The sequence below is a fragment of the Centruroides vittatus genome, unplaced genomic scaffold (genome assembly GCF_030686945.1).
Source record: "Centruroides vittatus isolate TY-2023 unplaced genomic scaffold, ASM3068694v2 contig_3060, whole genome shotgun sequence".
Lineage (NCBI taxonomy): Eukaryota > Metazoa > Arthropoda > Arachnida > Scorpiones > Buthidae > Centruroides > Centruroides vittatus.
In genome coordinates this window covers 112,544-136,725 of record NW_027121964.1, presented here as the reverse complement: position 1 = coordinate 136,725, position 24,182 = coordinate 112,544, and the positions used below count along the sequence as shown (strand labels likewise).

The window sequence follows — 24,182 nt, the reverse complement described above, 5'->3', positions numbered from 1 at the left end:
AATCCCACGCATCAAGGCTTCAGTCCACACGGTTTTTAATCTAGATAAATCATGTCTGTATTTTACTCGTTAGTAAAGGCTTACGTGGACGGTAGGCTTTAAAAACCCATGCTACACAGATGAGGTCACGCAGTTACCTGCATTTAGTTTGCTCTTCCCACTTCCAGAAGAACCGGCAATACAAATGTATCCTGGCATGGCACACACATTTATCTCTTGATCCAACTTTTCTTTCAATACTGCTATATTCATGTGTCCTTTGTAACAAACACACAACTGCAATGTACTGTACACATTGCTATTTCACGAGATAAACCTTCAGTATTCAAACATAAAAGGCGAAATCACTAGAAACATTGATGCAGTAAATTTTTTCAGTCAATAAAAGGCATTATCATGTTCATGATGTTATGGATGATGAAATTTTGTATGGTTCTCCTTGGATGTCTGTAGCAAAATGATACTTTTCATTCAAAAATTAAATAAATCTTTATAGGATTTTACGGGTGATGCAGTTTCCTCATCCGCTACTGTATTGTATTATTCTTTGCATATGAACAATATCAGACTATCCATAAATGCTAATTTTTATTATTAATCTGAATCAATTGTCTAGTTATATGTAATCTAAATTCAGTCTATTTTAAGGTATAAAATACAATATAAATGATTTCGGTTCATGTTATCATAATCAATCTTATATTAGTATTTGGAACATTTGGCTCTATATATTTTACTACAAAATGTAAATAATATATATGAATAATGACAACATTTCAATACATACTTTTTATGATATAAATTTATTAGAGACATTCAGCAAAATTTCAGTCATTCTCATTGCGATTCATTTAATATTATCAACAGATTAAGGGAAAATTTTGTTCTTTGGTTAGACACAACATCACTTGTCATTATCACACACTGCTATGATGATACATTTTTTTAAATATATCGTCCATTTTTTTTTCTTAACCGGCAACAGATACAAAAAGAAACAAAAAAATTTAACAAGGCTGGAAAAAAAATATGAAATCACATCCACACAGTTTTGTGATGAAGAGAGAGATTATGTCCATACTTTCGGAGCAATTCCATCAGATATAATTCTCAAATGTTAGTACCAAAGACACCACAAATATAAACATTATTATTCTACCATCTGTACATATTAACTCCATGGCTCAATTTTGTCATGGATTATCTGAAATGTTGACATTAACACAAATTTTTGTACAAATTGACACTATTTACAACCCCAATGTAGCAAAACAAGGCATTGGGAAAGAGATTAGTTGGCCAGTAATCTGTTGGAAGCAATTATGTGCAGGCACTCAATTTTTAATTTAAAAAATTAACTAAAAATTCAAAATAAATAACATTTACTTTAGCAGATTTTTTTTGTTTTATTACTAATAAAAAATTAAAATTTCAAGAGATTTTTATGAGAGATCTCTTACTTGGTCACAGCTGATTTTTTATATAATATTGTTATTACAGTATGAAACTCAGTGATGGATAGAGACAGTTACTACTTATAAGAAATATTTTCAAGAAACTATTTCGAACTTACAATACAATAGGATATTTTTACGAAAAGATGGTAAAATTTTCTGAATTTTATAGCTACTTTTATCATTATACTCGTTAATGAACAAATTAAACATTAGATCTGACAAAGAACAATGCTTCCTTTCACAATTTAACAAAAAGAATAGCTTTATTAAAACAATTTTTAAGATTCATTAAAAATATGGTAATGTGTATAATAAAATAAAATTCGTATATTGATGTTCAAATAAAATATACTTAAATATATAGCACGTCAATAGGATATTTACTTATTTTGCTTAAATTTACACGGTGTGAATTTGTTAACATTTCTAAAAATTTTTACATTTAAACTTAATTTGTTATAAAAATCTTAAGTTTGGTCTCTCTTTTTTACTTATGACAATTTACAAATACACATTAGAAATACATAAGTTTTTCACAATCAAAATAAAAGTACAATTAGTAAAGGTAGAGAGACCTCAATTAATATTTATAGTAAAAATTTATGCTTATAATTGAGCTCTTTTATCACAGTTCCTAGCTTTATCATTCTACAAAATTTCAACAGATTATTGTTTGCCAAAAACATTAAGTAAGAAAAACTGGATTCTGTCAAATTATTAAGAAATCAATGTTGGAAAAATATCTGCAAAGAAATTGCTGTTTGTCGAAGGTAAACAAGTGCATCGTCGTATTATTATTATACATTATAAAACTGTCAACAGCTGCCCAGAACAAAGAGATTACAACCCTGACAAGTTTTAGTATTAGACTTTCTAATATAACTTACATCTTTCTCTTTTGATATGAAAGTATTTTATTTCAATCATAAAATTCTGATTGAGCACAATATTCCATCTTCCAACTTATAATAAAAATTCGAATTACCTTAAAAGAATTTGAAAAATTTAATTAAACTCCAAATAAATTCGAGAACGTCATCTAAACTGATTTTTAAATATCCGTAATATGAAAGTGAGTTAGAGAGAAATAGAGAGAGAGTAAAAGAGAGCTTAAGGTTCTGACACTAGTAAACAACTATTAGCTACAACTCTTGAAATGCTGTTATATCTACCGATACCATTTGATGAGTGCATCGTTCTGTCGTCGTAATCGTCAAAAAAGTTTTTTTCTTTTAAATAAATAAATCAGCATTTCTAATCGTATAACTAAACTTCAGACATTCTTTTTAAAAACTGTATTTTAAGGAACTATTTTATAAAATGTAAGCGTGATTTAAAGGGGGGAAAAAGAAACATTTATTAAAATAATCAGAAAAAAATGTAAGAGAAAAATATTATATTACTTATATGTTAATCATTAGAATATATGATACATGTGTTAAAATATTAATTTACATTAGCAATGCCCATCACAATGATTACATTGCTATCACAATAATCAATAAAGTAAAATAATATAAATAAGGTATTCTCTTCTTTCACAATCTGCGAAAGATCTGTAACAGAATTTAAGTTAGGAACTAATTTTATAAAAACTTTTTGCACTAATAAATCTCGTAAAATTCAGAAAAGTTAAAAAAAGATGCGCACAAAAAATGTTGTTAATTAAAACTAAACAGAAGACAGATTCCTTAAAATTCTGTCCAGGTATCTTTATAAATTAATTGAGACAATGTGATATGTTGTTAATCTCTGTAAGTCATTTCTTTAAATGACTGATTATTCAATGAAATTTAGTATTAATTTTTCTTATTACGTGAAAAGAAATAACATTATCTAAATTGATTAATGCTTTCTATAATTTTTTTATGGCAGTAATATTTTATATCTATTTTTCCTTCAATTTAATATTTATCTAATTTTGAAAGTACTTTCCTTGGATTGCAGCCATATTTTGATAGCTGTACATGACTTAGAAAATGTAGATTGAATATGAACTGTCTTTCCAATGAAGTTCTTGGCACACTACTTAAAACTGGACTGATGGTATTTGACAACAGCTAACAATTTTAGATGGTACACATTTGGAAGCCTTCAACCATTTAACATAGTGCCATGTTAACATCTTTTTTTTCTTGTTTTTGATAACAGCAACTTCTCAATGTGTTTTATCCCAATTAGCCACGTTTGTTTTCCTGTATCTTCTTTAACAGATCTTCTATTGATACCGAGTACAGTGTGATTGACAAGAGGACAAAAAAATGTCAATGATGTGAAACATAAGATGATGGAATTATCGTAGCTCTCGTTTCTTTCACTTTGGAAGGAAAATTATTAACAGCTAACCCCACGTATTTCATCCCTCAGAAAGGCATGTATGGTACTTTGAAAACTGGTACCTTTAGCTAGCTGCAGCCATTCTCAATGGGGATTTTGTCCATAACAGATTACATATTATATGCAACGTACATTGGGTCCAATTGATCAGCTAAAAAACCATCTCTGAGATGCATTCTCTGCTTTTCTCCTCTGGAATTTATGGGTACTACACCTGGATCAACAACAACTACAACACCAACTATTAGTTGATGTTCTTCTAAGATAACATTGGTGACAAGGGGAACTAAATCCAAAGCTTCATTTTCATTTCCATCTAATTCTACTACTACCACCAATAGATTAGTCCAAGTAAACACAGCACTAGAAATTAAATATAAAATTAAAATAAAATTTCCATTTAAAATGAAATTAATTAAGAATTATTTCTCACCATTCTGACACTTTCTTATGACATCGAAGAACACTATTTTCAATATCTATTGGATGATACCTCATGCCTCTTAACATGATCATTTCATCTAAAGAGCCAACTACAAATACTGCATCATGTAATTCTGTATTAAAAAAATGTAATGTCAAAATATTGTATTAAATATTGTAATTATATTGTCTTAAATAGTTAGTGTAAAAACAATCAATTACAGTAAACTCCTGCTAACTTGGACCTCACCAACTCGGATTTTGTGTAACTCAAATTTTTCAAAAATTTGTCTGAGTTACACAAAGTCACAGTAATTTAAAATTTATTGACAGTAGAAAAATTATAATTATAAAGTGTTTTCAATATCTAGAAGTCTGCAATACCATGCATTACATTACTGTAGTCTGTAAGTTACTAAAGACTGTACAATACATTACCATATACTGTACTGTCATGAAATCTTTTGAGCTCATTTCTTATTAATAATAATAATAATAATTTTAGCAGTACGATCTACTAAAGCTCAGTAAAACTTCTGTACAGAGCTGATCATAATATCCACATTCTTGTTTTCACATCATCAGGGAAAACACCCTACTAACTTGGACTTTTGTAAACTTGGAAAACCTTAGCAGGGATTTACAGTAATAATCGAAAAATTCAACAAGAAGATATTTACTAATCATAGTGATTTATATATAATTATTGTAGAACATAGTTCTTGCACAGTTTCTAATGATTTAAAGCATTCTATATGGCATTTTCATATTATTATTTACAAATAAACAATTTTAAAAGAAACTTTGGCATTTCAATTAATTAATTAAAAGACTATTATTTTGCTTTTCTTTATTTCAAAATTTAATATTCAAAAAATATGATACTCAACACTGCAGGACCAAAACTGACAAAGATTTAAAAAATAAAAGTTGATAGCTATGGACTCATGAGTTAAAACAATTCTATCATTGTATACAGTAGAATTCACTTATTGTAATCACGGATATCGTCAGTTGCTTATAATGTAATAAAAATTAGCAAGTCTCAAAAAAGTTTATTTTGACTTATTTATTATATTCAGAATTTTAGTTACAGTTATCACTACCTTCAAGTAAATTTTTTAAGCTGTCTTTTTTGCATCATTAGACTTAATATGTGGCTGATTAGAAGTGATAATGATTGCATATTATCAGTTATTGTTATCACTCTTAAAACATTTAATGTTTAAAGCACTGGTTAAGGATTAGTTAAGAGTTAATGTTTTAATTATTATTACTTGCAGTAAAGTGATTTGAAATAACAACTGTCAGCAATGTAGTTAAATGCTAGTTGTTGTTAAAAGTGGTGTAAAAAAAACTTGATTGAAAAATCTTTGAATTAAAATTGTGCTAATTAAATAATTTTATGTTGTGTAAAATAGAACTACAGACTAGTGTGATGACATCTATTGTCTATTAATAATGATTAATAAATCTCAAATAAACAACTTTTTAAATATTAAATAATTCCCACATGCTAGATTAATGTGTGGGAATTATAATTCAAATCCTGTTTCAGAATATTTTTTATGTACAATAGACTCTGCTTATTGTTATCACCTTGGAACTCATCTAAACTGATGATAATCAACTGATAACATAATTTAAACTGTTCTTTTCATGGTCATTGATGTGTGTGAAAAGGATGAAGTTTAAGAACATATTTTATCAAATGATAACATTACGTAAAGTAAATTAATTAATTAAATTGTAAAAGATTACAATTATAGAAAATTCAGATTTTATTGATATTTTAAAATTGTTTTAACATGCTTTTTTAATGTATAATTAGAAGACTTATTAATTATAATAGAGAGGTTGAGGCGCAAGTACAAACATTAAACTTGTACGGCAAGCAGAAGTACACGTTTGATATTTTAAGTCCAAGTAAAAGACCTTGCGGCACTCATTCGCAACATCTCCTGACTCAGTTAACGTTGCGCACTGACTCATGGGAAATTTGTTGAAAAAATGGCAGATACATTTAACATCGAGGGTTACCAACAAAGGTAAATAAACAAATTAAACTGTTTAAAAGGATTTATAGGATGTTTAATAACACTAAATAATTATTTTTAATTAGCATTGTGTCTCCTACAGTACAATTGGACAATAGGACTACCTCATACTTTTGTCGAGGGAAGTAGTGGCTTATGTAAATTCGAAAGCAGCTCGGAAAATTAATTTTTAAAAAATTTACAAACGTATTACACTGTTGATGGTAGAAGATGCCATGGAAGAACAAATCTACCTTAAGATAAACTATTATGAAGACAAATATATGTAAATTCTATAGGCACTTCCACATCACTTGCTAAAAAATTGAATAATTAAATAATTTCTGGATTAAAATCATCTGTTTCGGAAAAGCTTAAATAATCATTAATTTAATAAAATATGTCATAATTTTAACCCCAAACACAAAAAATGAAGAAGTTAAGCCAATTGTCTACTCTAGCAAATGTCATTATCGACCGTATAGAACTGCCAGATGGCGGCGCTCGTCCATCCACCGTTCACGTTTTGGACTGAATACATGTACCACAACCTCTCTAATAATTATTATTAATTAATAAGTATTTCATCCAGTATTGTTTGTCTGCTACCTGCTTCAATAATAGCTAGCACAATTCCAACAATTTAGACTATTGTATTGCGAGACAATTAAAATGATTAATCTAGTAACTCTTTGTTAGAGCCATCCCATTAATGAAATGATTAACTTAAAGTATTGGTTAAAACTGAGTGTAACTGTTTACAAATGCATATTATCGATCACATGTTTAGACTGCACAAAAAGGTCTATTTATTTGAAGATAATGATGATAACCAAATTCTAATTACAATAAGCAAAGTTTTTATAATGAATTATAAATTAATATGCTTTTGAAACTGCTAATTTTGATAACATTAATCAACTCATAACATTATCTGTTATTACAATAAGTGGAATTTACTTTATATGAAAATTTGATTAAAATTATTTCAAATCTGTTAACTGTTAATGTTAAGAACAAACAACACACCGAATTAATAGTTCAAATCAACAAATTCAAATGCAAATATTAAATAATTTACTGTGTTAAATTTTAATCTGAAGACTTTTAGTAAAATTATTTATATTAAGAAATTAACTATATGGATTATAGTGATTATGTTTTCTTTTATTTAATAATGAGTCAAAAAATATAAGTACTTAATAATATGAATTCTGTTACCCTTTTATAAATACAGTAAAATTAAAAATAAACAAACCCGAAAACAAATCAACATACCAAAGTCCTGATTCATACCTCCGTCGGCTTGAACACATTCAGTTCTTCTTAGAAAACCAAGATAACCCGTACGTGCATATGTTTGCGTCGAATCGCCAGTAATAAGACGTGCACCAAAATGATCGTTATGGAGAGAATCATCTCCATATATAGTAAAATACCCACTGGCATTATGAGGAGATTGTACCCAAATCTACGTTAAAAAAATATTAATAAATTATATAATATTGTAAAATAGTCCCTTTGTTCGTTATAAATATTATTATTCAATAACTATTAAAAAATAACAAAAAAGATTATGAAAATCTAGAAGAATTTATCATCTGTATTTTATAAAATAAGAGAGACATGTTCGATTTTTTCTTGGTTATATAACCTGCCTATTCTGGATTAAAAATAATAAATGAAATATAATAAGAAAATGAACGTAAGAGAATTTTGAAAATAATGTGAAACATTCCTATATTTTTTGGGGTATTTGCATGTTCTTTACATTTAAATCTTTTTAACTAATTTTTTCTCCACAACATACAATACAACATTGGAAGCACAATAATTAAGTTGATCTATCTTCCATCTATGATAGGTATAACGTTGTTTGTTGATTATTTTTGATTAGATAATTTTATTGCATTAAAATTTCAGATTTAAAATTTACTTTCAACTTTTCTAGACTTCTTGAAATTTAATTAAATATTCTAATAACTAAATACTCAACTAGTAGCATAATGTAATTTGGAAATTTTTTGTTCCTGAAGTGCTGTGTTTGATAATGAAGTGTTCACTTCAGGAACACTTCATTATCAAACACCACTTACTCTAACCCTCAATGTAAATGGTTAATTGGTTCTGCAAGTATACTGCCTATATCCAGATTAATAATCAAAGGAAATAAATTGATTCATCAGTTAGATAATTAAAAATTCATCTAAAATTGTAAACTTTTGTATTTATATTTGGGAAGAGTAAAAACGTAGAAAATAGAGAAATTCAAAAACTTATTGATGGATTATTAATTACAGATTTTAGTTAAAATACAATATAGTTGCACAAAAGAATGAAAATAAATAATATATAACAACATTAAAGACTGATTATAGTGAGTTTAGTCAACCGCTAAAGTAGCCCCACCAGAGTAAAAAAAATTTTTATCGCCTGCACAGCTACTATCTTATTTTTTCTTCGTGGAGTTTTCTGTACATAAATAGCTGAAGAATTAAAACAGAAGTGTTTGCAGAAATTACTCTAGATGTAAAAATAGAAATTATTTGAATAAGAGCTCTGAACTAGGAAAACTCACATTCACTTTTTCCTACTAATTAACATTGAACTGGAGTAGGGAGAAGGGATTGACAGATCTGAGCTCCAATGTTGTCAACTTGTGAGAAATTTTTCTATCAAGGTGTCGTGATTTTGTTACATTAACAGAAGAATGAAACATTTGAGTGTCTACATGCATTCACTTTTATTCAGACTAATTATTTGCAAAATGAAGGGATGTTAATTAAAATGAAGCAGACTAATATAGCAAGTAATGTTTTAAATATGTTAAATATAAGATGATTTCATAATTTTTCTTCTATGTTATGTTAAAAAAATTGTGTTTAGTTTATGTAATAATATTTTGATTGTTTATATTATGAATAATATAACCAAAATGTCTGACTATTGTTAGAAAATTATTTTGTATCAATTGCTTTTTATTCTCCATTTGTTATATGCTTAAAACACTAAAAATGTCCTCATTATGTAGTGATTCCATAAGTTTTGCCAGTAGTAGGATATATTTTGTGTATGTTTTAAGTTAATTTTGGAAAATTAATACAGAATGTAGTTCTTTAATTTTAATATTTACATAAATAATATTACAAATGTAAGAGTAAAAAAGTTCATTCTAAAAAATCTTTCGAATGACAATTTACTGTATTATAACTATAAATTTCAGAATAAAATTAAATTCAATCAAACCTTGATGCAGTACAAATACCTAATAAATTTATATATATTAGATTATCTTAATAGAATATTAATTATCGAATTCGTTATTATTTTATACGACAATAAATTTATAATATTTTGGTACAAACCTCTCCTAAATGAGAATCACCACACTGGCCTCGTGTTTCAGGATTTGCAATAACAACTTTAACACCTGGCAAGAGTTTACCCGATTCCATTAAGCATAAGCTGTGAGGAGCACCTCTTTCGACAAGTGTAACTCTGTCATTCCTTAAAGCTCTCATATCTATATATACCATTGTGGGATCTGGACTAGAAGCACCCTGTAAAAAAATACATGCAACAAATAAATATACTGTATTTACTCAAATGTAAAACTCTTTCAGATTTCAGTATCTCTGAAAATAGGGTGCATTTAGAATTGGATATAATACATCATAATTAACAAACACTAGTTTCTCTCTCACTAATTCAATTATGTAATTCTAATGATTTTATTTAACTAATATTCATAATAGTAAGTACAGTAAAACCTTGTTAAGTTAAAGTTTAAGGGGTTAATTAAGAAATGTTGCATTTCCAATGTTTTAAAAAGCACTGTGAATTGCATTTAGGAAGAGGTTAGCATCAAATCCAGTGTTGATTCAGAAAGGCTTAACAGAGTGAAGGTTTCCAATAAGGTGCAACTTATTTTGTAATAAATAAAAATACCATATGTCCCTTTGTCATACAACTTTTGTTTCTCTGAAAAGGTCTGAAATAAGTCTTGAAATACAATTTGTCCTGCTCATCAATGATTGTGATATTAGGAGGCAATTATACTTATTTATGTACAAGTAAAATTTTAATTTTCTGTTCTATTCAGATCAGGTTAAATTCTTTGTGCTGTACCCAAAACCTTTGTTTTCGTGTAGGATAAACTTTAGTAAAAGCCAGAAACCTAACAAAAAATTGCTCTGTTCCAAAGGTTTTTTCATTTTATTCAGGTTTTACCATATATTATTATTCTACTTGTCATATTATGATTACATTTACATATTAATAATACAAGGAAATTCCAAAATAAAATAAGATTTTAAAAAATTGGTTAATGTTACCTTAGGATCCAAAATGGCGGCCAGGGAAATTTTTCCCTACTTCAGAGACTGCGACAGGAAAAAATTTTTTCCTAGAGTTGCGACGTCGACGACGTGGAAAATTTTTCCCGTTTGGTTTCTACCCTGCGTTCGACGTTGCCGAGTATCCTGTAACCTCGAAACGAAGACGGTAGTGTGTAAATTTGCGAAAGTAGAGGGAGCCTTTTCGTGACGTCGTGCAAGAGTAAAATCGGCAGGAAATTCGTAGGTGTGTTACGAACGAATATGCAAATGCATGATCTGTGACGTGATTTCTGGTCATTTCTGGGCAATTTTATGCAAATCGACTAGTTTCCAGTTGGAATCGTTTACTGCTGTGTTGCGACAAATTGCGTATTGGATTAATTGCTGTGTTTTTTTTTTTTGTAACAATATTTCATTCGCACACAAATTGCTATCGTTAAATATTTTTATTATTATTTCCTCCAGTTTTAGTAAGTACTGTTATTTCTTTTATAACAATTTAATCCTAAAAGTTAGAGAACCAAGTAATCAGAAATTAAGGAAAAAGCGTGTTTTTTCCCTATCCTTACCTCCCCTCGTTTAGTTTATTGCCAATTGTTCGATAATGACTAGTTTTGCCGATTTGAGTTGCAACGACGAATTTTGGTCGAGATGCACTTCCCGTGATTTCTACAAGTTGATGGAAGACGACTTTTCGGAGCTAGGTTTGCCTCCCCGTATCGATAACGCATCGAATTTTGCTGTAAAATTAGGCATACAGCCGACCGAGTCTGTTTGCATTCATTGCGATGAAGATAAGAATTGCTTCATATGTCAGGTGAATGACAGATCAGAAAACACTGTGAATTGGATCGTTTATAAATATGTGAATTCCGGCAGTACGATAATAACGGATGAATGGAAAGGATATATGCATATTGACGACATAGAAGGAGTAGTGGTCGAACATAGAACTGTCAACGATTCGAAAAATTTCGTCGACCCCAAACAGGAGATCATACTCAGAATATCGAACAATCAAAAAGTGAGTAAAAAACTCCTCTTTTTGTTGTTTTTTATTGTTTATTTTGGTGAAAAAATCCATGGAGTCTGCAGAGAAATTCAAGATGGCAGCCGGAACCGCGGCCATCTTGAATGGAGGGAAAAATTTTTTCCCCGTCGCAGTCTCCAACGTAGGGAAAAATTTCCCTGGCCGCCATTTTGGATCCTAAGGTAACATTAACCAAAAAATTTAATGGTTTAACATAACTTTCTATTGATTATAATTATATCTGAACTTACTTTGATTATGTCTATTTAATATGAAAATTTAAAACTTATCTTTACTCTGAGTTCAACTTTAATTTGAAGAATCTAAAAAACAGTTTCTTCTTCTTACATCATAGCAGAAAACAATCTGTTCCTTTAAATTAACCCATTGTTTTTGTAACTTTAGAAACTTCAAAAAAACTGACTTAGTTATTTACTACATTGAAAAGTTGATTGGCTTCCAGTATTCTGGCAGCCAATTAGTTCTATAATGTAGTCTTGGGCAGCTGTTGCAGTACACGACATAACCTGATTTGCAGTGATGCACGAGATTATTTATATTACCGACGAATGTAAAAGATTTTAATTAACACAACAAAAATACATTAATTTGCATATTCTTTCTATAAAAAAATTTATGCTAAAAAATTACACCAGTTAAATATTAATAATGAATCTCTCAATCATTTCTCATTTGCATATGAATGATTCTTGCTGTAATCTTGTTACTTAATCATCAAATTTTGTGCTTTTAATTTAATTTAATCAATAGCTTTTATGTTTAAGTTTATAATTATTACATAAAAATTTAAAAAAATTTTTTATGCATTATCTAATTTCTTTATTCATTAAAAAAAATTCCATTTTATATTTAGAAATTATTATTATTAAATGATTTATTACAAAATTTATATCTTTGTGTAACAAAAAGTGAACTATATCAACCATAAATTGCTAAAACATTCCAAGAAGTCAAGATTCTGATGACAAGACTAAACTGTCTTGTCATCAGAATTAATGTACTGTACCAATCTTAACATTTCTGTGTTAAACAAAGAGAATCAAAAAGTTTTTTGAGAATTGTTTAAACCCTAAATATAATAATTTTTGAAAACGTTTTTGTTTGGTACTATTTCAAAGTTTTTTGTTCAATTTTCGTTATCTTCAATATTCAAAAATGTTAAGAATGAAGTATTAAATCTGATGAGATAGTTTAGTCTGAAAACCTCAATAAATCTTGAATTTCTTAAACTATTTTTATAAATTTATGGTTAATATGACTTTTTGGAGTGATTTTATTGATAAAGAAGAAGTATTTTTAGATCTTTTGTGCTGAAAATTTTTCGTAAGTCTATATAAAATATGCTATTTCTATATAATGAATACAACAAAAATATATATACATAATTTATGTATTTTTAGCTTATCAAATATTCCACTACTCGTAAGTTTGTAAACAATTATGGAACAAATGAAAATTATTTGATTTCTTAAAATAACAGTTGTAATAATCAAGTAGAACAAGTTAAAAATATTTCTGATCCAGGTCAAATTTTAAATGATTATTTTTTATATTGTTTATAATTATTCTATATTTTAAATAGTTATTAATTAATTTATGAAGTTATCAATTGATTATTTTCAAAATGTATATAATTATTGTGATATAATATATTTCAAAACTAAAGTATGAAATTTATAAATATAATATGAATTGGTTTACAATTGTATAGTTAATGCAAGAATTGCATGTTAAAAGGTTCAAAAATTAAATAATGACATTACTTACTTGTAAACAAATTGCAACATTGACTCGACATCCAAAACTAGTACTAACTGCTCTTGGCGATAACCCTAAACTGGAGAATAATTTAGAGAAAGAGGTAGTAAGAGCAACTCGGGGTCTTTCTTCCGATACCACTACACAAGTCCTTACGCAACTCAAATTAATTCCTCTTTGCTATAATAGAATTGAATTAAAATACATTAAACAGCAGTCAGTTTGTCTAAAAACCAAATATTGAAAAGTATTTTTCATCTTAATAATTTAAACCGAAAAAATAAAATAATTTATAAATGAATCATTCAATACATATTTTGCAGTTTATAATTACAAAATATATTTTATGGATTTTAAAATATATTGAACTTAATACAGTAGAGCATTGATTATCCAAAACAATTCGGGACGGGTTGTTTGGATAATCAATTTTTCGAATAACCGATTATGTACGAAAAAATATATTAACCATGTTGAAATTTGTTCAAATCCTGGTGCGTCCTTAAGTACCCTCTCATGGTCGCGCCAGTGATGCCAGCTAAAACACGCACACCAACAAAAATAATATTGGAGTAGCCCAAGACATAGCCAAATATTGCAGGTTTCAGTCGATGTTTCAGTTGATCGATATTCAGATAATCAATGCTCTACTATAATTTGATTACACAAACAATTCTAAACAACCATTTCATTTTTGTAAAAATCATAATGAAAACAGTTGGACAAGTCAAGAAATCAAATTAAATGACTTCTTAATTTGTTTTATCCTGAAATATATTCTAAAAGTTTCAGATTATATTTGAAGATAAAACCAAAAGATGTTTTGAAAACATTAATTAAAACATACAAAATCACACTATCCACACATTTTCCAGAAGTAACTATTTAATAAACGAATGTTTTTGGCCACATTTAAGGGCTTGTGCCAGGTTTCAGCATTTACCAAGTCAAATGTCTATACTAATTTAAAGTTTGGGGTCTATAGATGTTTGATTTAGTAAATGCTGAAACCCAATGCAGGCCCTAACTGTGGCCAAAAAAGTTTGTTTATTAAATAGTCACTGCTGGAAAATGTGATTTCATATACATAAGTACCAGCTTACAAATTGGAAGAGATTAATTTTTAAAACTGTGACTGAGGTACACCTTATAAACTGCAACTTGTTCAAGAGTTATCTCTGAATAAGTTGCAGACTATCCGGTTTTATGCAAACAGTTGATGATGATTATTATTAAAATATACTCCAATAAAGAAATCTGTATTAGAAATACAAGAAAATTTTAGAAGAAATAAGATTTAGGAAAGTTCACAGAAATTTTTATTATTTTTTTAACAATTTAAAACAGCCTCAAATTAATTTCACAATTGTAAGTTACTTCTAATCAGACATTTGTATAGTTTTATGATATGGTTGTCTATAAAGGAATCCACACTGGAAGAGAGGGAGGGGGTTATGAAAAGTTGGACAAGGGAAGAGGGATTGAACTTTAATGGACATCCATCATTTTATTTCATTAAATTTTACGCAGTTTATACATTTCATATTATTCGTAAATGATAAAAATTTTGAGGGAGGTTGTTTTGTTGGACATCTGAAGACATGAAAACTGGAAAATGAGAAGGGGGAGTAAAAACTTCAAACAAAAAAAAAAAAACAAATGAGGGCATAATTTATGGACAACCCTGTATGAGCATTTGATGATTATTGTGTACAGGTACTCCTCACTTTATGACCTATCTGCTTAACGACCACTTGCGCTTACGACCTGCAATTCGGGGAATCCCCTTTCTCAGCTTGAGTGTTGATCAGTGGCAAATAGGCTAGTATAATTGTCTTATAGTACTATAAATAGGCTAATAGTACGCTATTAGCCTATTATAGTACTATAATAGTCTTTTCATGAATAAATTTGAAGTTTGTTGCATAATTTGTATAATTTTACAATAATCCTATATTCCCAGCGCACGCTCCTCGCTTATCAACGTAGTCGTCAGAACAGAACTCGGTCATAAAGTGAAGAGTACCTGTATAATTAACAAGTGATGAGTACTGAGTGTACAGAGTACTCATCATTTGTTAATTTATTATTCACAATTCAAATTTAAAAATTACTATTTTCAGATTAAAAAATTCCATATATTTGTATATGTAATATAGGCATTAAAATAATTAATAAATATGATATGATTTTTAATTTTATATATAGTTAAATTTAAAACTACCTTTAAATGCCCTATTGATGAACCCAATCCTTTAGTACAAAGATCCATTACTCCATAGGAACAAAAAGTGTCCCGCACTAAAATATATATATAAAAAAATATTTTATTTAGAATATTCTCAATCTAGTAAAAAAAAAAAAAATTGCTGAAAGTATAAAAATATTTTCAATGTTCAATGTTATGTTTGCATTTTATACAAAAGATATTTGTTACATTAACACTCTAATAAACTATTTTAACATATTTATATTAATACAAAATAAAGAAGCGGTGAGTGTCTTTCTAGGTCAACTTTTCCTGAAAATATTCAATATAGGTGTGATATCTTTATCTGGTTATATGCATGGAGTTGTAATATACTACTTATTAATAATAAGTGGAATAGAAATGAATACAGGTCCACTTTCCCATTCTCAAATGAGAACACCTCATCATTTCAGTGACTACATTGATAAGAGAGAGAGCAATCACCCAGTGAAACAATGCCCAAACCATCTCAATTAAAAGACTACTTTCAAAGTTTACCACAAAAAACAATTGAGTGATTGATTTGTTGAATGAAAAAACACATTTAATAGAAAAATTTTCTGTCGTCACTAGAAAAAAACTGATGAACTAAGTAAAGGTTTTCAAGATCATGAGATATGAATTTAAAAAAGTTGAGAAAGCCATTCAAATTGGTATAGAAGACAGAGAGAACTTGAAAGAGAAATTAAAGTTGGTTTTGTATGAAAGAGACAGACTAGAAAATAAAACAAGAAAGAATAATTTAGTTTTAGCAGAACTGAAGAGAGATTCAACATCTATTGATAAAGATGTAGTTACTTTTAAATAAAAAATATCATAGAATTAGTTTATTTAATGACTTATGTAAAAATTAAAAAGAGAGAGTGAATGAGATGCTTTGAAAATTGAAAGTAAAAAATGAAATTAATATTAGAATATAATAAATTCAGAAATAAACAGAACTATATAAATACAACTGAAAATGATGGAAGTTATTGCAAGGCAGTAGTACTAACTTATAAGTAAGTGGGAAAAATTGGCTTGATCTTGAATGTAAAAAAAGGCATTAAGGAAATGTTTCAACAGAAATGAAAATTCTTATTGTTAGGTTCTGCAAAGAAACTATTTTGGGCCAAAATAAGAGAGAAGTCATTTGCTGTTGAAGTTCACCTGACAATTTTGGAGTAAGTCAATTGATATGGAAAGGAAGGAAACGTTTCTCAAGATATAATACTGTAAAATGTGAACTTAGTTCTTGAAAACATGCTGTAGCAGGTACTTTGAGCTTGGTGGATTAAACAATTCAAGTTTTTGATCCTATACTTGATCCAGATTGAATTTAAAAAATTGAATGAAGCAATTTTGAAACTTAAATCAGGAAAGGCTCCAGGTCCTGATGAAGAATAAATGAAATGTATAAAGGTTTAAAGAGTTATAAAGAGAAAACTTTAGTCAAAATGTTTAACATATTCAATAAAATTAAGACATCAATGCTATTCCTGATTCCTGGAATCAGGATGTGCTTAAGATGATATATAAGAGAGGAGATCAAAGTAATACACTTAATTATCAACCAATCTCATTGGTGAATGTAACCCATAAAATCTTTAGTGCAATATTCTCAGATAGACTTTAAAAAATGGATTCCCGAATATAAAGTTTTGTCAATGTATCTTGGTACTTTTAGATCAGGAAGAAATACTGATTATAATGTGTTTATTTTAAATAGATTGAGTCAGAAAAAGAAGAAAACTTTTTGTTCATTTATGAGACTTGAAACAAGTATTCGACAAGATTGATCACGATATCTTCTTAAATAAGCTTGCTTCATTTGGTATATCCGTAACTGTAGTACAGTAAGCTTGGTATTAAAAATGAATCAAGTAAGAAAACAGACTGCTCATTTTTTTTGAGTTTTTAATAGTTTATGCACAAAACCATATGCTTTAAAGAGAAAATGGGTTACTTATATTATTCTTAATGCCCGAAAAAAGTAAAGTCTATTGAAAACATTGTATTTGTGATAAATATTCTTTATAATTTAAGGACAATATTTTATTATAAATACTTTTTGACAGTGTGACTTAAATTGAATGTTTTTATTTTATTTGATTTTAATGAAAAATATTACTAATATGCAATCATTAATTTTATTTAAAATCTTATTTAGATTAATATAGAGTACCACGATTTTGAAATGACAGCAATACTAAAACATATATAACACATTTGAAAATAATTATGACAAGTGTACCTTTATATTGACTGACAGTGGACAACCATAATGCTGGATTTATCTCTACTTCTGATGGTGGTATTAAAATAGAATGATGACCAGAATATACACTGGAATATAATATTTTATATTAACAATAAAATTAATTTTTTCAAAATAAAATCTTAAAAATATTCTTCATAAAAGATGATGAATGTTAGAAATTTATTCATATTATAAATTTTAATAAGGGATTTAAAAAGTTCAGAAATTAATTTCTCTCTCGGTTTAAATTCCTTGGTAACTAATCACAGTAACTATATAGAATGATTTTGTAGAATGAAATCCCACAATTAAGGTCAGTACAGAGTAAAATAATATTGTTTGTTTGCTGTTGTTTTGTTTTTACATATACATTTATCATCTTACTTTATTTTTAGACATTTTTTAAAATTTTATTTAATGATTTCATTTCTTTTTCTAAAAACTCTTATTTCATTTAACCCTGTTTAAAAATTGCTTAACTGCAAAGTAATTCTATTTGTTTAGCTTTGAAAAACCTGCTTGACCCAGGAACATCATATTATTTGAAAAGAGGTTGAAAAAAGAAATTTGTCCTATACTTTTCTCATGAATACCATCTTATACACCGCAACAATATTTGTGTAATGCTTTATAACTTTGAACTCATGATACAATTCTAGTAAATCCTCTTCATCAATTTCTCTAAGTTTAAAGAGTGACCATCACAATGGAAATACTTTCAAATATTACTTCATGTATTTCTGGCTCAATATTATCATCTATATAAAATGCTTAATTTCAGGTAGCCAACTGTTTGAAGAAACATTTTCATCTCATCAGAAATATTTTAAAAGTGTACATCCTTTGGTTCAATTCAGTTGTGATTGCCTATGCACTTCTCTTTCCAAGAAAATGTAAGTCATGTCACACATCTGTTTTACTATTTACTCAGATATCATTTCTGTGTACAGCATTGCATTTCAGCATACCCTATTATTTGCCCACCTGCCTCTGAAAATAATCAGTATGAATGACAATAGATCATGCCATTCATTGCCTTTAGACCTACACACATTCAGTAAACAAGCACTCCTTCGTGAAGTACGGCCAGAGTATATATTATATAACAATCATATTTACCTACATATATTTACTAAATCAAAAAATGTACACCAATAATATTTTTTCACCATCAAGTTCAATACAATCTGCATTATTTATTTTTTAAAAGTCATTGATCTTAAACTTTATTTATTTAATAGAATTTTTCTTTCTCAAACTGAGCAATAAACTTTCAATATTTATGATGTTTGCTTGGCCTTGCTTCGCCACCACCACCCCTTACTCTGTAGCTTATGACAAGTGTCATAAGCTACAGAGCCATTGTCTGACAGGTAAGATGCATGCAAGATCACACAGCTAAATGCACACAGTTTGAACTACTACTTGCTACATCACATTCCAAAAACATTAACTGATGTTACTATTATCAATGCATACCAATATTTGTGTGTGATGTGATCACTTTTAAGAAAGAGCAATCTGAGATTAACATTCTTCATTCTTCAGGACTAAAAGTTCTGACTAGTAGATTGGAAAAACAATTTAGGAATGATTAATGTGCATTTCATTTCTATATTTTAAGACCACAGAAATTAAAAAATGTTTCCATGAAAGCATTAATCCAATAAATTGAATTTTCACTGTATATATAACTTTATATTAATGAACAGAAATGCATATTTCTGCCAGGATAAATTTCCCATCTTATAAGATGCACAAAAAAAAAAAAAAAAAAAATAACTCTGTATATAATAAAATGGACAGATTACATTAGTTCTAAGAAAAATGAAACTTGGAGCATGTGATGAAAACCTAATTATCCTAACTTTGGTATAGTGGTCTAAGAACAACCAGATTGTGTATATTTCTATACACAATTATAAGTTACTATGTGAAGAACACAAATGAGAAAATAATTCTTATACAGTGAGTGATCAGTTAACAAACATAATCCATTTCAAGACTTTGTTCGTTAACCAATTATTGATTTACCATAGGTTTTTATGGAAATTTGATTAATTCATTCTGGAAACTCAAAAAAATAGAATATATATATACTTTCTAACTATGTTTATTTATATGTAACAATAAAAATACATATATACACAGTCTTGCATTTTTATCAGTCATGTTTTTTCCATTTGTGGGGTTAAAGAATCTGTCTAATGTCAATTGCTTTTCTCTCTTCTTCAGGATTTTTCAGAATTAATTAACAGCACTGTAATTGTAGACATCCCCAAGCCTATTAACCTCAACCTGGTTTGGATGCCATTCTAAGACCGTTGTTCTGACATCCTTTCACTTCTTCAGAAGATATTTAAATTAATAGCAGATATTGGCATTAATCCTCTTTTTCAGAAGAAAACATATTTCGCCGAGCTTCTTGGTGTTCTTCATTCGAGAGTTCTTGGCGTTTTTCTGTCGTCAGATCCGTTTCAAATTCCATTATGAGCTCTTCAATGTTCTTTATTTCTCAGATGTGATTTTTGTTACTCCTTAATCTGTTTGAGTCTTCTTGATTATACTGTATCTTTTTTAGATAAGATTGAACTGTGGCCCACTGTAGACCTGTTCAAGCCATACTGCCCAACAACATCAGACATCTGCCCACTCTCTATCTTTGCTATTATACTCTCACCTTTCGAAAATAAAAACCAACACAAAACTTAACGAGAGCCCGCCCGACAGTCTCATGAATACTATAAAAGAATTGTTTCTGTCAGAAAAATAAAAGGCTGGAATCACACGGGAGAGTTTCAAAGTTCGAAGGAATACTATCCAATCAGTATATACCGGCTTGAGCATCGATGTCAACATCTGCATTCCAAAAAGTTTTGAATTGTTGCCTGAAGACAAGGGAAGACCAATCGGTATTTGACATTATTTTACATCGCTTCTTCTTGTGTTTGTTCTGTGATGTGTTTAGTCTTTCGTGAAAGTGTTCGTTATCCGATTTGTTCATTAACTGATCACCCACTGTATATATAAAATAAATGGCCATCAATCTGAAAAAAACTATATATTCATAATACAATCAATCTACTTATGTCATTTGTTTCTCTTGCTGCAATGAAGAAATCGCTAACTAATAATTTCAGCCAAATTTATCTCAAATTTTTGTTAGAATAAACATTACAAAGGCAATATAAAATAGTCATTGTCAGTCTAATCATTTTCGAGCATTCACTAATATCAAGTCAAGAGCTCTCACTAAAAAGTCCATCCGGATGACTTACTTTCTGTAATGTGCATTAGATTTTCATATCCTAAGTTATTGAAAATATTTTTTATTTCTAAAAATTTTTACTAAAGTAAGAATGCATCTTATACGACAGAAAATAAGTTAATTTTTAATTATAGCAAAAAATGAACAAGATTATACAATTATTATGTAGAAATTATGTCAAATTAATTTTTCTGTTTTTAAAGAGATTAAAAACAAATTTACCTATTTAAGCACCACAAAACAAATCCTAAGCCACAGTAAGGATCCAAACATAAAGCTATATGTCTTGAAGGATATAATTCGCATGCTAATTTCATACTCCGACACAAAGAAGTTGCAGCAGTATGAGATACCTGTTTCGAATTAAATATAATTTATGATTTTTTGCATAAAATAATAAATGGCATAATAGTTTTAAAAATAAATGAAAAATACTTTTCATTATTCATCAATTGATAAGACACCCACACAATTTTATTTATAGTATTAAAATCTTTAATAATCTTAAAGGATATAATAAATAAGCTTTAGTGACAGTAATTTTAAAGATAAATTTTTCCACTAGATATATCAGCATATATGAGACAACTTAAATTCTAGAAATCAAAATTATTTATTGGCTAAACACTTAATACTTTTGAAGTTTCTGCTCAAAAATATTAATCCTAAATTTTGTACATTCTTAAAAATATGTCTGATAGTTGAACAATAGGATTAACATCCTATTCATCCTAAGCATTTTATAAAGGAAGTCTATTCTCAAAGTAATAAAATGAAAAGCTTTAAAATCTTAATAAAAATAGACAGGATGACATTTACACTTTAAAAAATCCACAAATGTCCTGATTATTTTTATTACCATTTATATGTAATTTTTAATTATGCCGTCACCAAAGGAAAAGTTATTTTATGTGTTTTACATATTGAGATGGACAAGAGTCTACAAGAAAACATCAACTTTGCTGTAAGACTGTTATTCCCAAGGTGTGATACGGACAAAAAAATAAAGCTTTTTTGTTTTTTTTAATTACTTTTGTAAATTGTTTTTTTAAACTACAAAATTTCATAAAATTATTAGCTTTCAAAATACAAGTTCAAGTATTAGTATCTAATATTCAATAATAAAAATAATTAATGTGTGGATTGATGCACAGAAAATGAATGGGAGAGATCTATAATTATAAATTAATTCTAATCACAAGAAAATAATCAAAGCCTTTTCTCCTTTACGTATAAATTGAATCCCTGGCTACTAAAATTGCAGCTGGATGACTGAGTCATCCTACTGATCTAGAGATCTGGAAACAAATCTGGTCAGGTTAAAAATTCCCAGGAATTTTTCAAGTAGTAGTCCAACCCAGAAATTATGGCACCACCCCATTCTGGACCTGATAAAAAGGCTCTCTTAGTGCCCATAGGATGGAAAGAGTTTATATACAATATATAAAAAAAAAAACTACTATTACTAATTCAACTTGATGGAGAACAATTTATGTAATTTACTTTTTCAATATTTTCATACAGCTTTAACCAGAAATAAAGCCTTAGCATTTTTTTAAGTTTCACTTTTGAGTCCTTTTTTGTTTTATTTATATATACGCATCATAATAATTAATACAAACAGTGACAAATATTTTTTGTGTTAGAGAAATTTGTGACATCAACATTAAATTAATAGTTTCAAACCTTTAAAATAACTGAATATTTTACTTAAATAAATACTAAGTAAATAATATAGTATTTATTTTAAAGTTTCAACTTATTACTTACTTTTATTCCTGCTAACATCCCTGTTGTACTGACACTGAAGTCTAAATAAGCAATCATTTCTGGAGTAGGTGCTCGATAAATGCTTGCAAGTTTCTTTTTAGGCAAATCATCAGTTTCCATAGTTAAAGGCCATGATTTAATATCCACCACATTTCCTGCTTCTTTTGACTTGAGCAACTTAATCACAGGTGCAGTTGAAAGAATTAGAACAGATCTACTCACATCAACAATCATTCTTACTGTTGGTAGTGTTGTTTGGAGATTCTGTGGATGAGGTGGTCTTATTGTTACAGGAACAACACCTATAATTAAAATTAATATCTATTTAAATTTTATAAAGGAAGAATCAACAAGTGTCTTTGTAATTTAACTAGTAAAAGTAATTGGAATACACAAAACAAATCAGAATTCAAATCTAATCATACAATTTTTTCATTCCATGTATATTTAATTTTTTTAAAATTTTTATTAATTTAGTATTTATGTTTCTTTTCGTCGATTAAATATAACTCAGATTATTTTTTATCGTGTAGTTATTAGTTTGATTATAGAGTATATGCTTCACCTTAATTATTCAAAATATAAAAAATACTTTGTAAAAATATTCATAATTATTATTGTATTTTGTTTGTATTTTTTAAATTTATTTTTTTTTTGTTTAGGCTATTTTTTTTCTTTTGGGGATGGAAATCTTTTATCCTCAGACATTTCCTGTATGTAATTAAAATAAAATAATCTCATTTAGTTTATAGTAAGATATAGGTCTTGAAAAAAAAGAGACAGACAATTTATATTAGTTAAAAAAATTAATATAATCTTAACAGAATTGAAATAAAGTGATTTAAATTTATATAGACAAAAGTTAATTTTAATTCAAATGTTCATACATCATCATCAAAAAAAGCAATAAAAAATTTTCATAAAATAATACATACCAACATATAGGCAACCATAGAAGGCACAGATCAGATCAATACCAGGAGGATAAATCAAGGCTACATGATCTCCTGTATTTAATTTTCCTTTTTCTAATAATAAACAACCTACTCTCTCTGCTCTTTTATGTAACTGAGAACAAGTTAATGAGGCAGCATTATTACCCTGTTAAAAGAAATATTTTATATATATTATCATAAATATGTAAAATATTTATAATGATTAAAATTAATGATTTAATTCAAAAATTATTGTAATTATTAATATTAGCACAAGATACAGTCTAACTTCCTACCTTTCTAAAAATTTATTTTATGTT

The 24,182-nt window shown here is 28.0% G+C and overlaps 1 protein-coding gene across 5 annotated transcripts in view; it reads right to left on the bottom strand.

Annotated features, from left to right (window-relative positions):
- Positions 1–784: 784 nt before the first annotated feature.
- Positions 785–24,182, bottom strand: part of DIP2 (disco-interacting protein 2) — a 98,853-nt gene continuing 75,455 nt past the window's right edge. For 3 of the 5 annotated variants that reach the window (XM_067267548.1, XM_067267549.1, XM_067267550.1), the window contains exons 27-36: positions 23,863–24,028; positions 22,928–23,229; positions 21,380–21,510; positions 17,884–17,975; positions 15,624–15,700; positions 13,409–13,579; positions 9,619–9,813; positions 7,532–7,724; positions 4,228–4,351; positions 785–4,157 (exon numbers count right to left, since the gene is read on the bottom strand). In XM_067267548.1, coding sequence (XP_067123649.1) covers positions 3,905–4,157; positions 4,228–4,351; positions 7,532–7,724; positions 9,619–9,813; positions 13,409–13,579; positions 15,624–15,700; positions 17,884–17,975; positions 21,380–21,510; positions 22,928–23,229; positions 23,863–24,028 — 1,704 coding nt within the window. In that variant the 3' untranslated portion in view covers positions 785–3,904. The remainder of the gene's footprint in view (positions 4,158–4,227; positions 4,352–7,531; positions 7,725–9,618; positions 9,814–13,408; positions 13,580–15,623; positions 15,701–17,883; positions 17,976–21,379; positions 21,511–22,927; positions 23,230–23,862; positions 24,029–24,182) is intronic. The other 2 variants (XM_067267551.1, XM_067267552.1) reach the window with 1 other exon arrangement.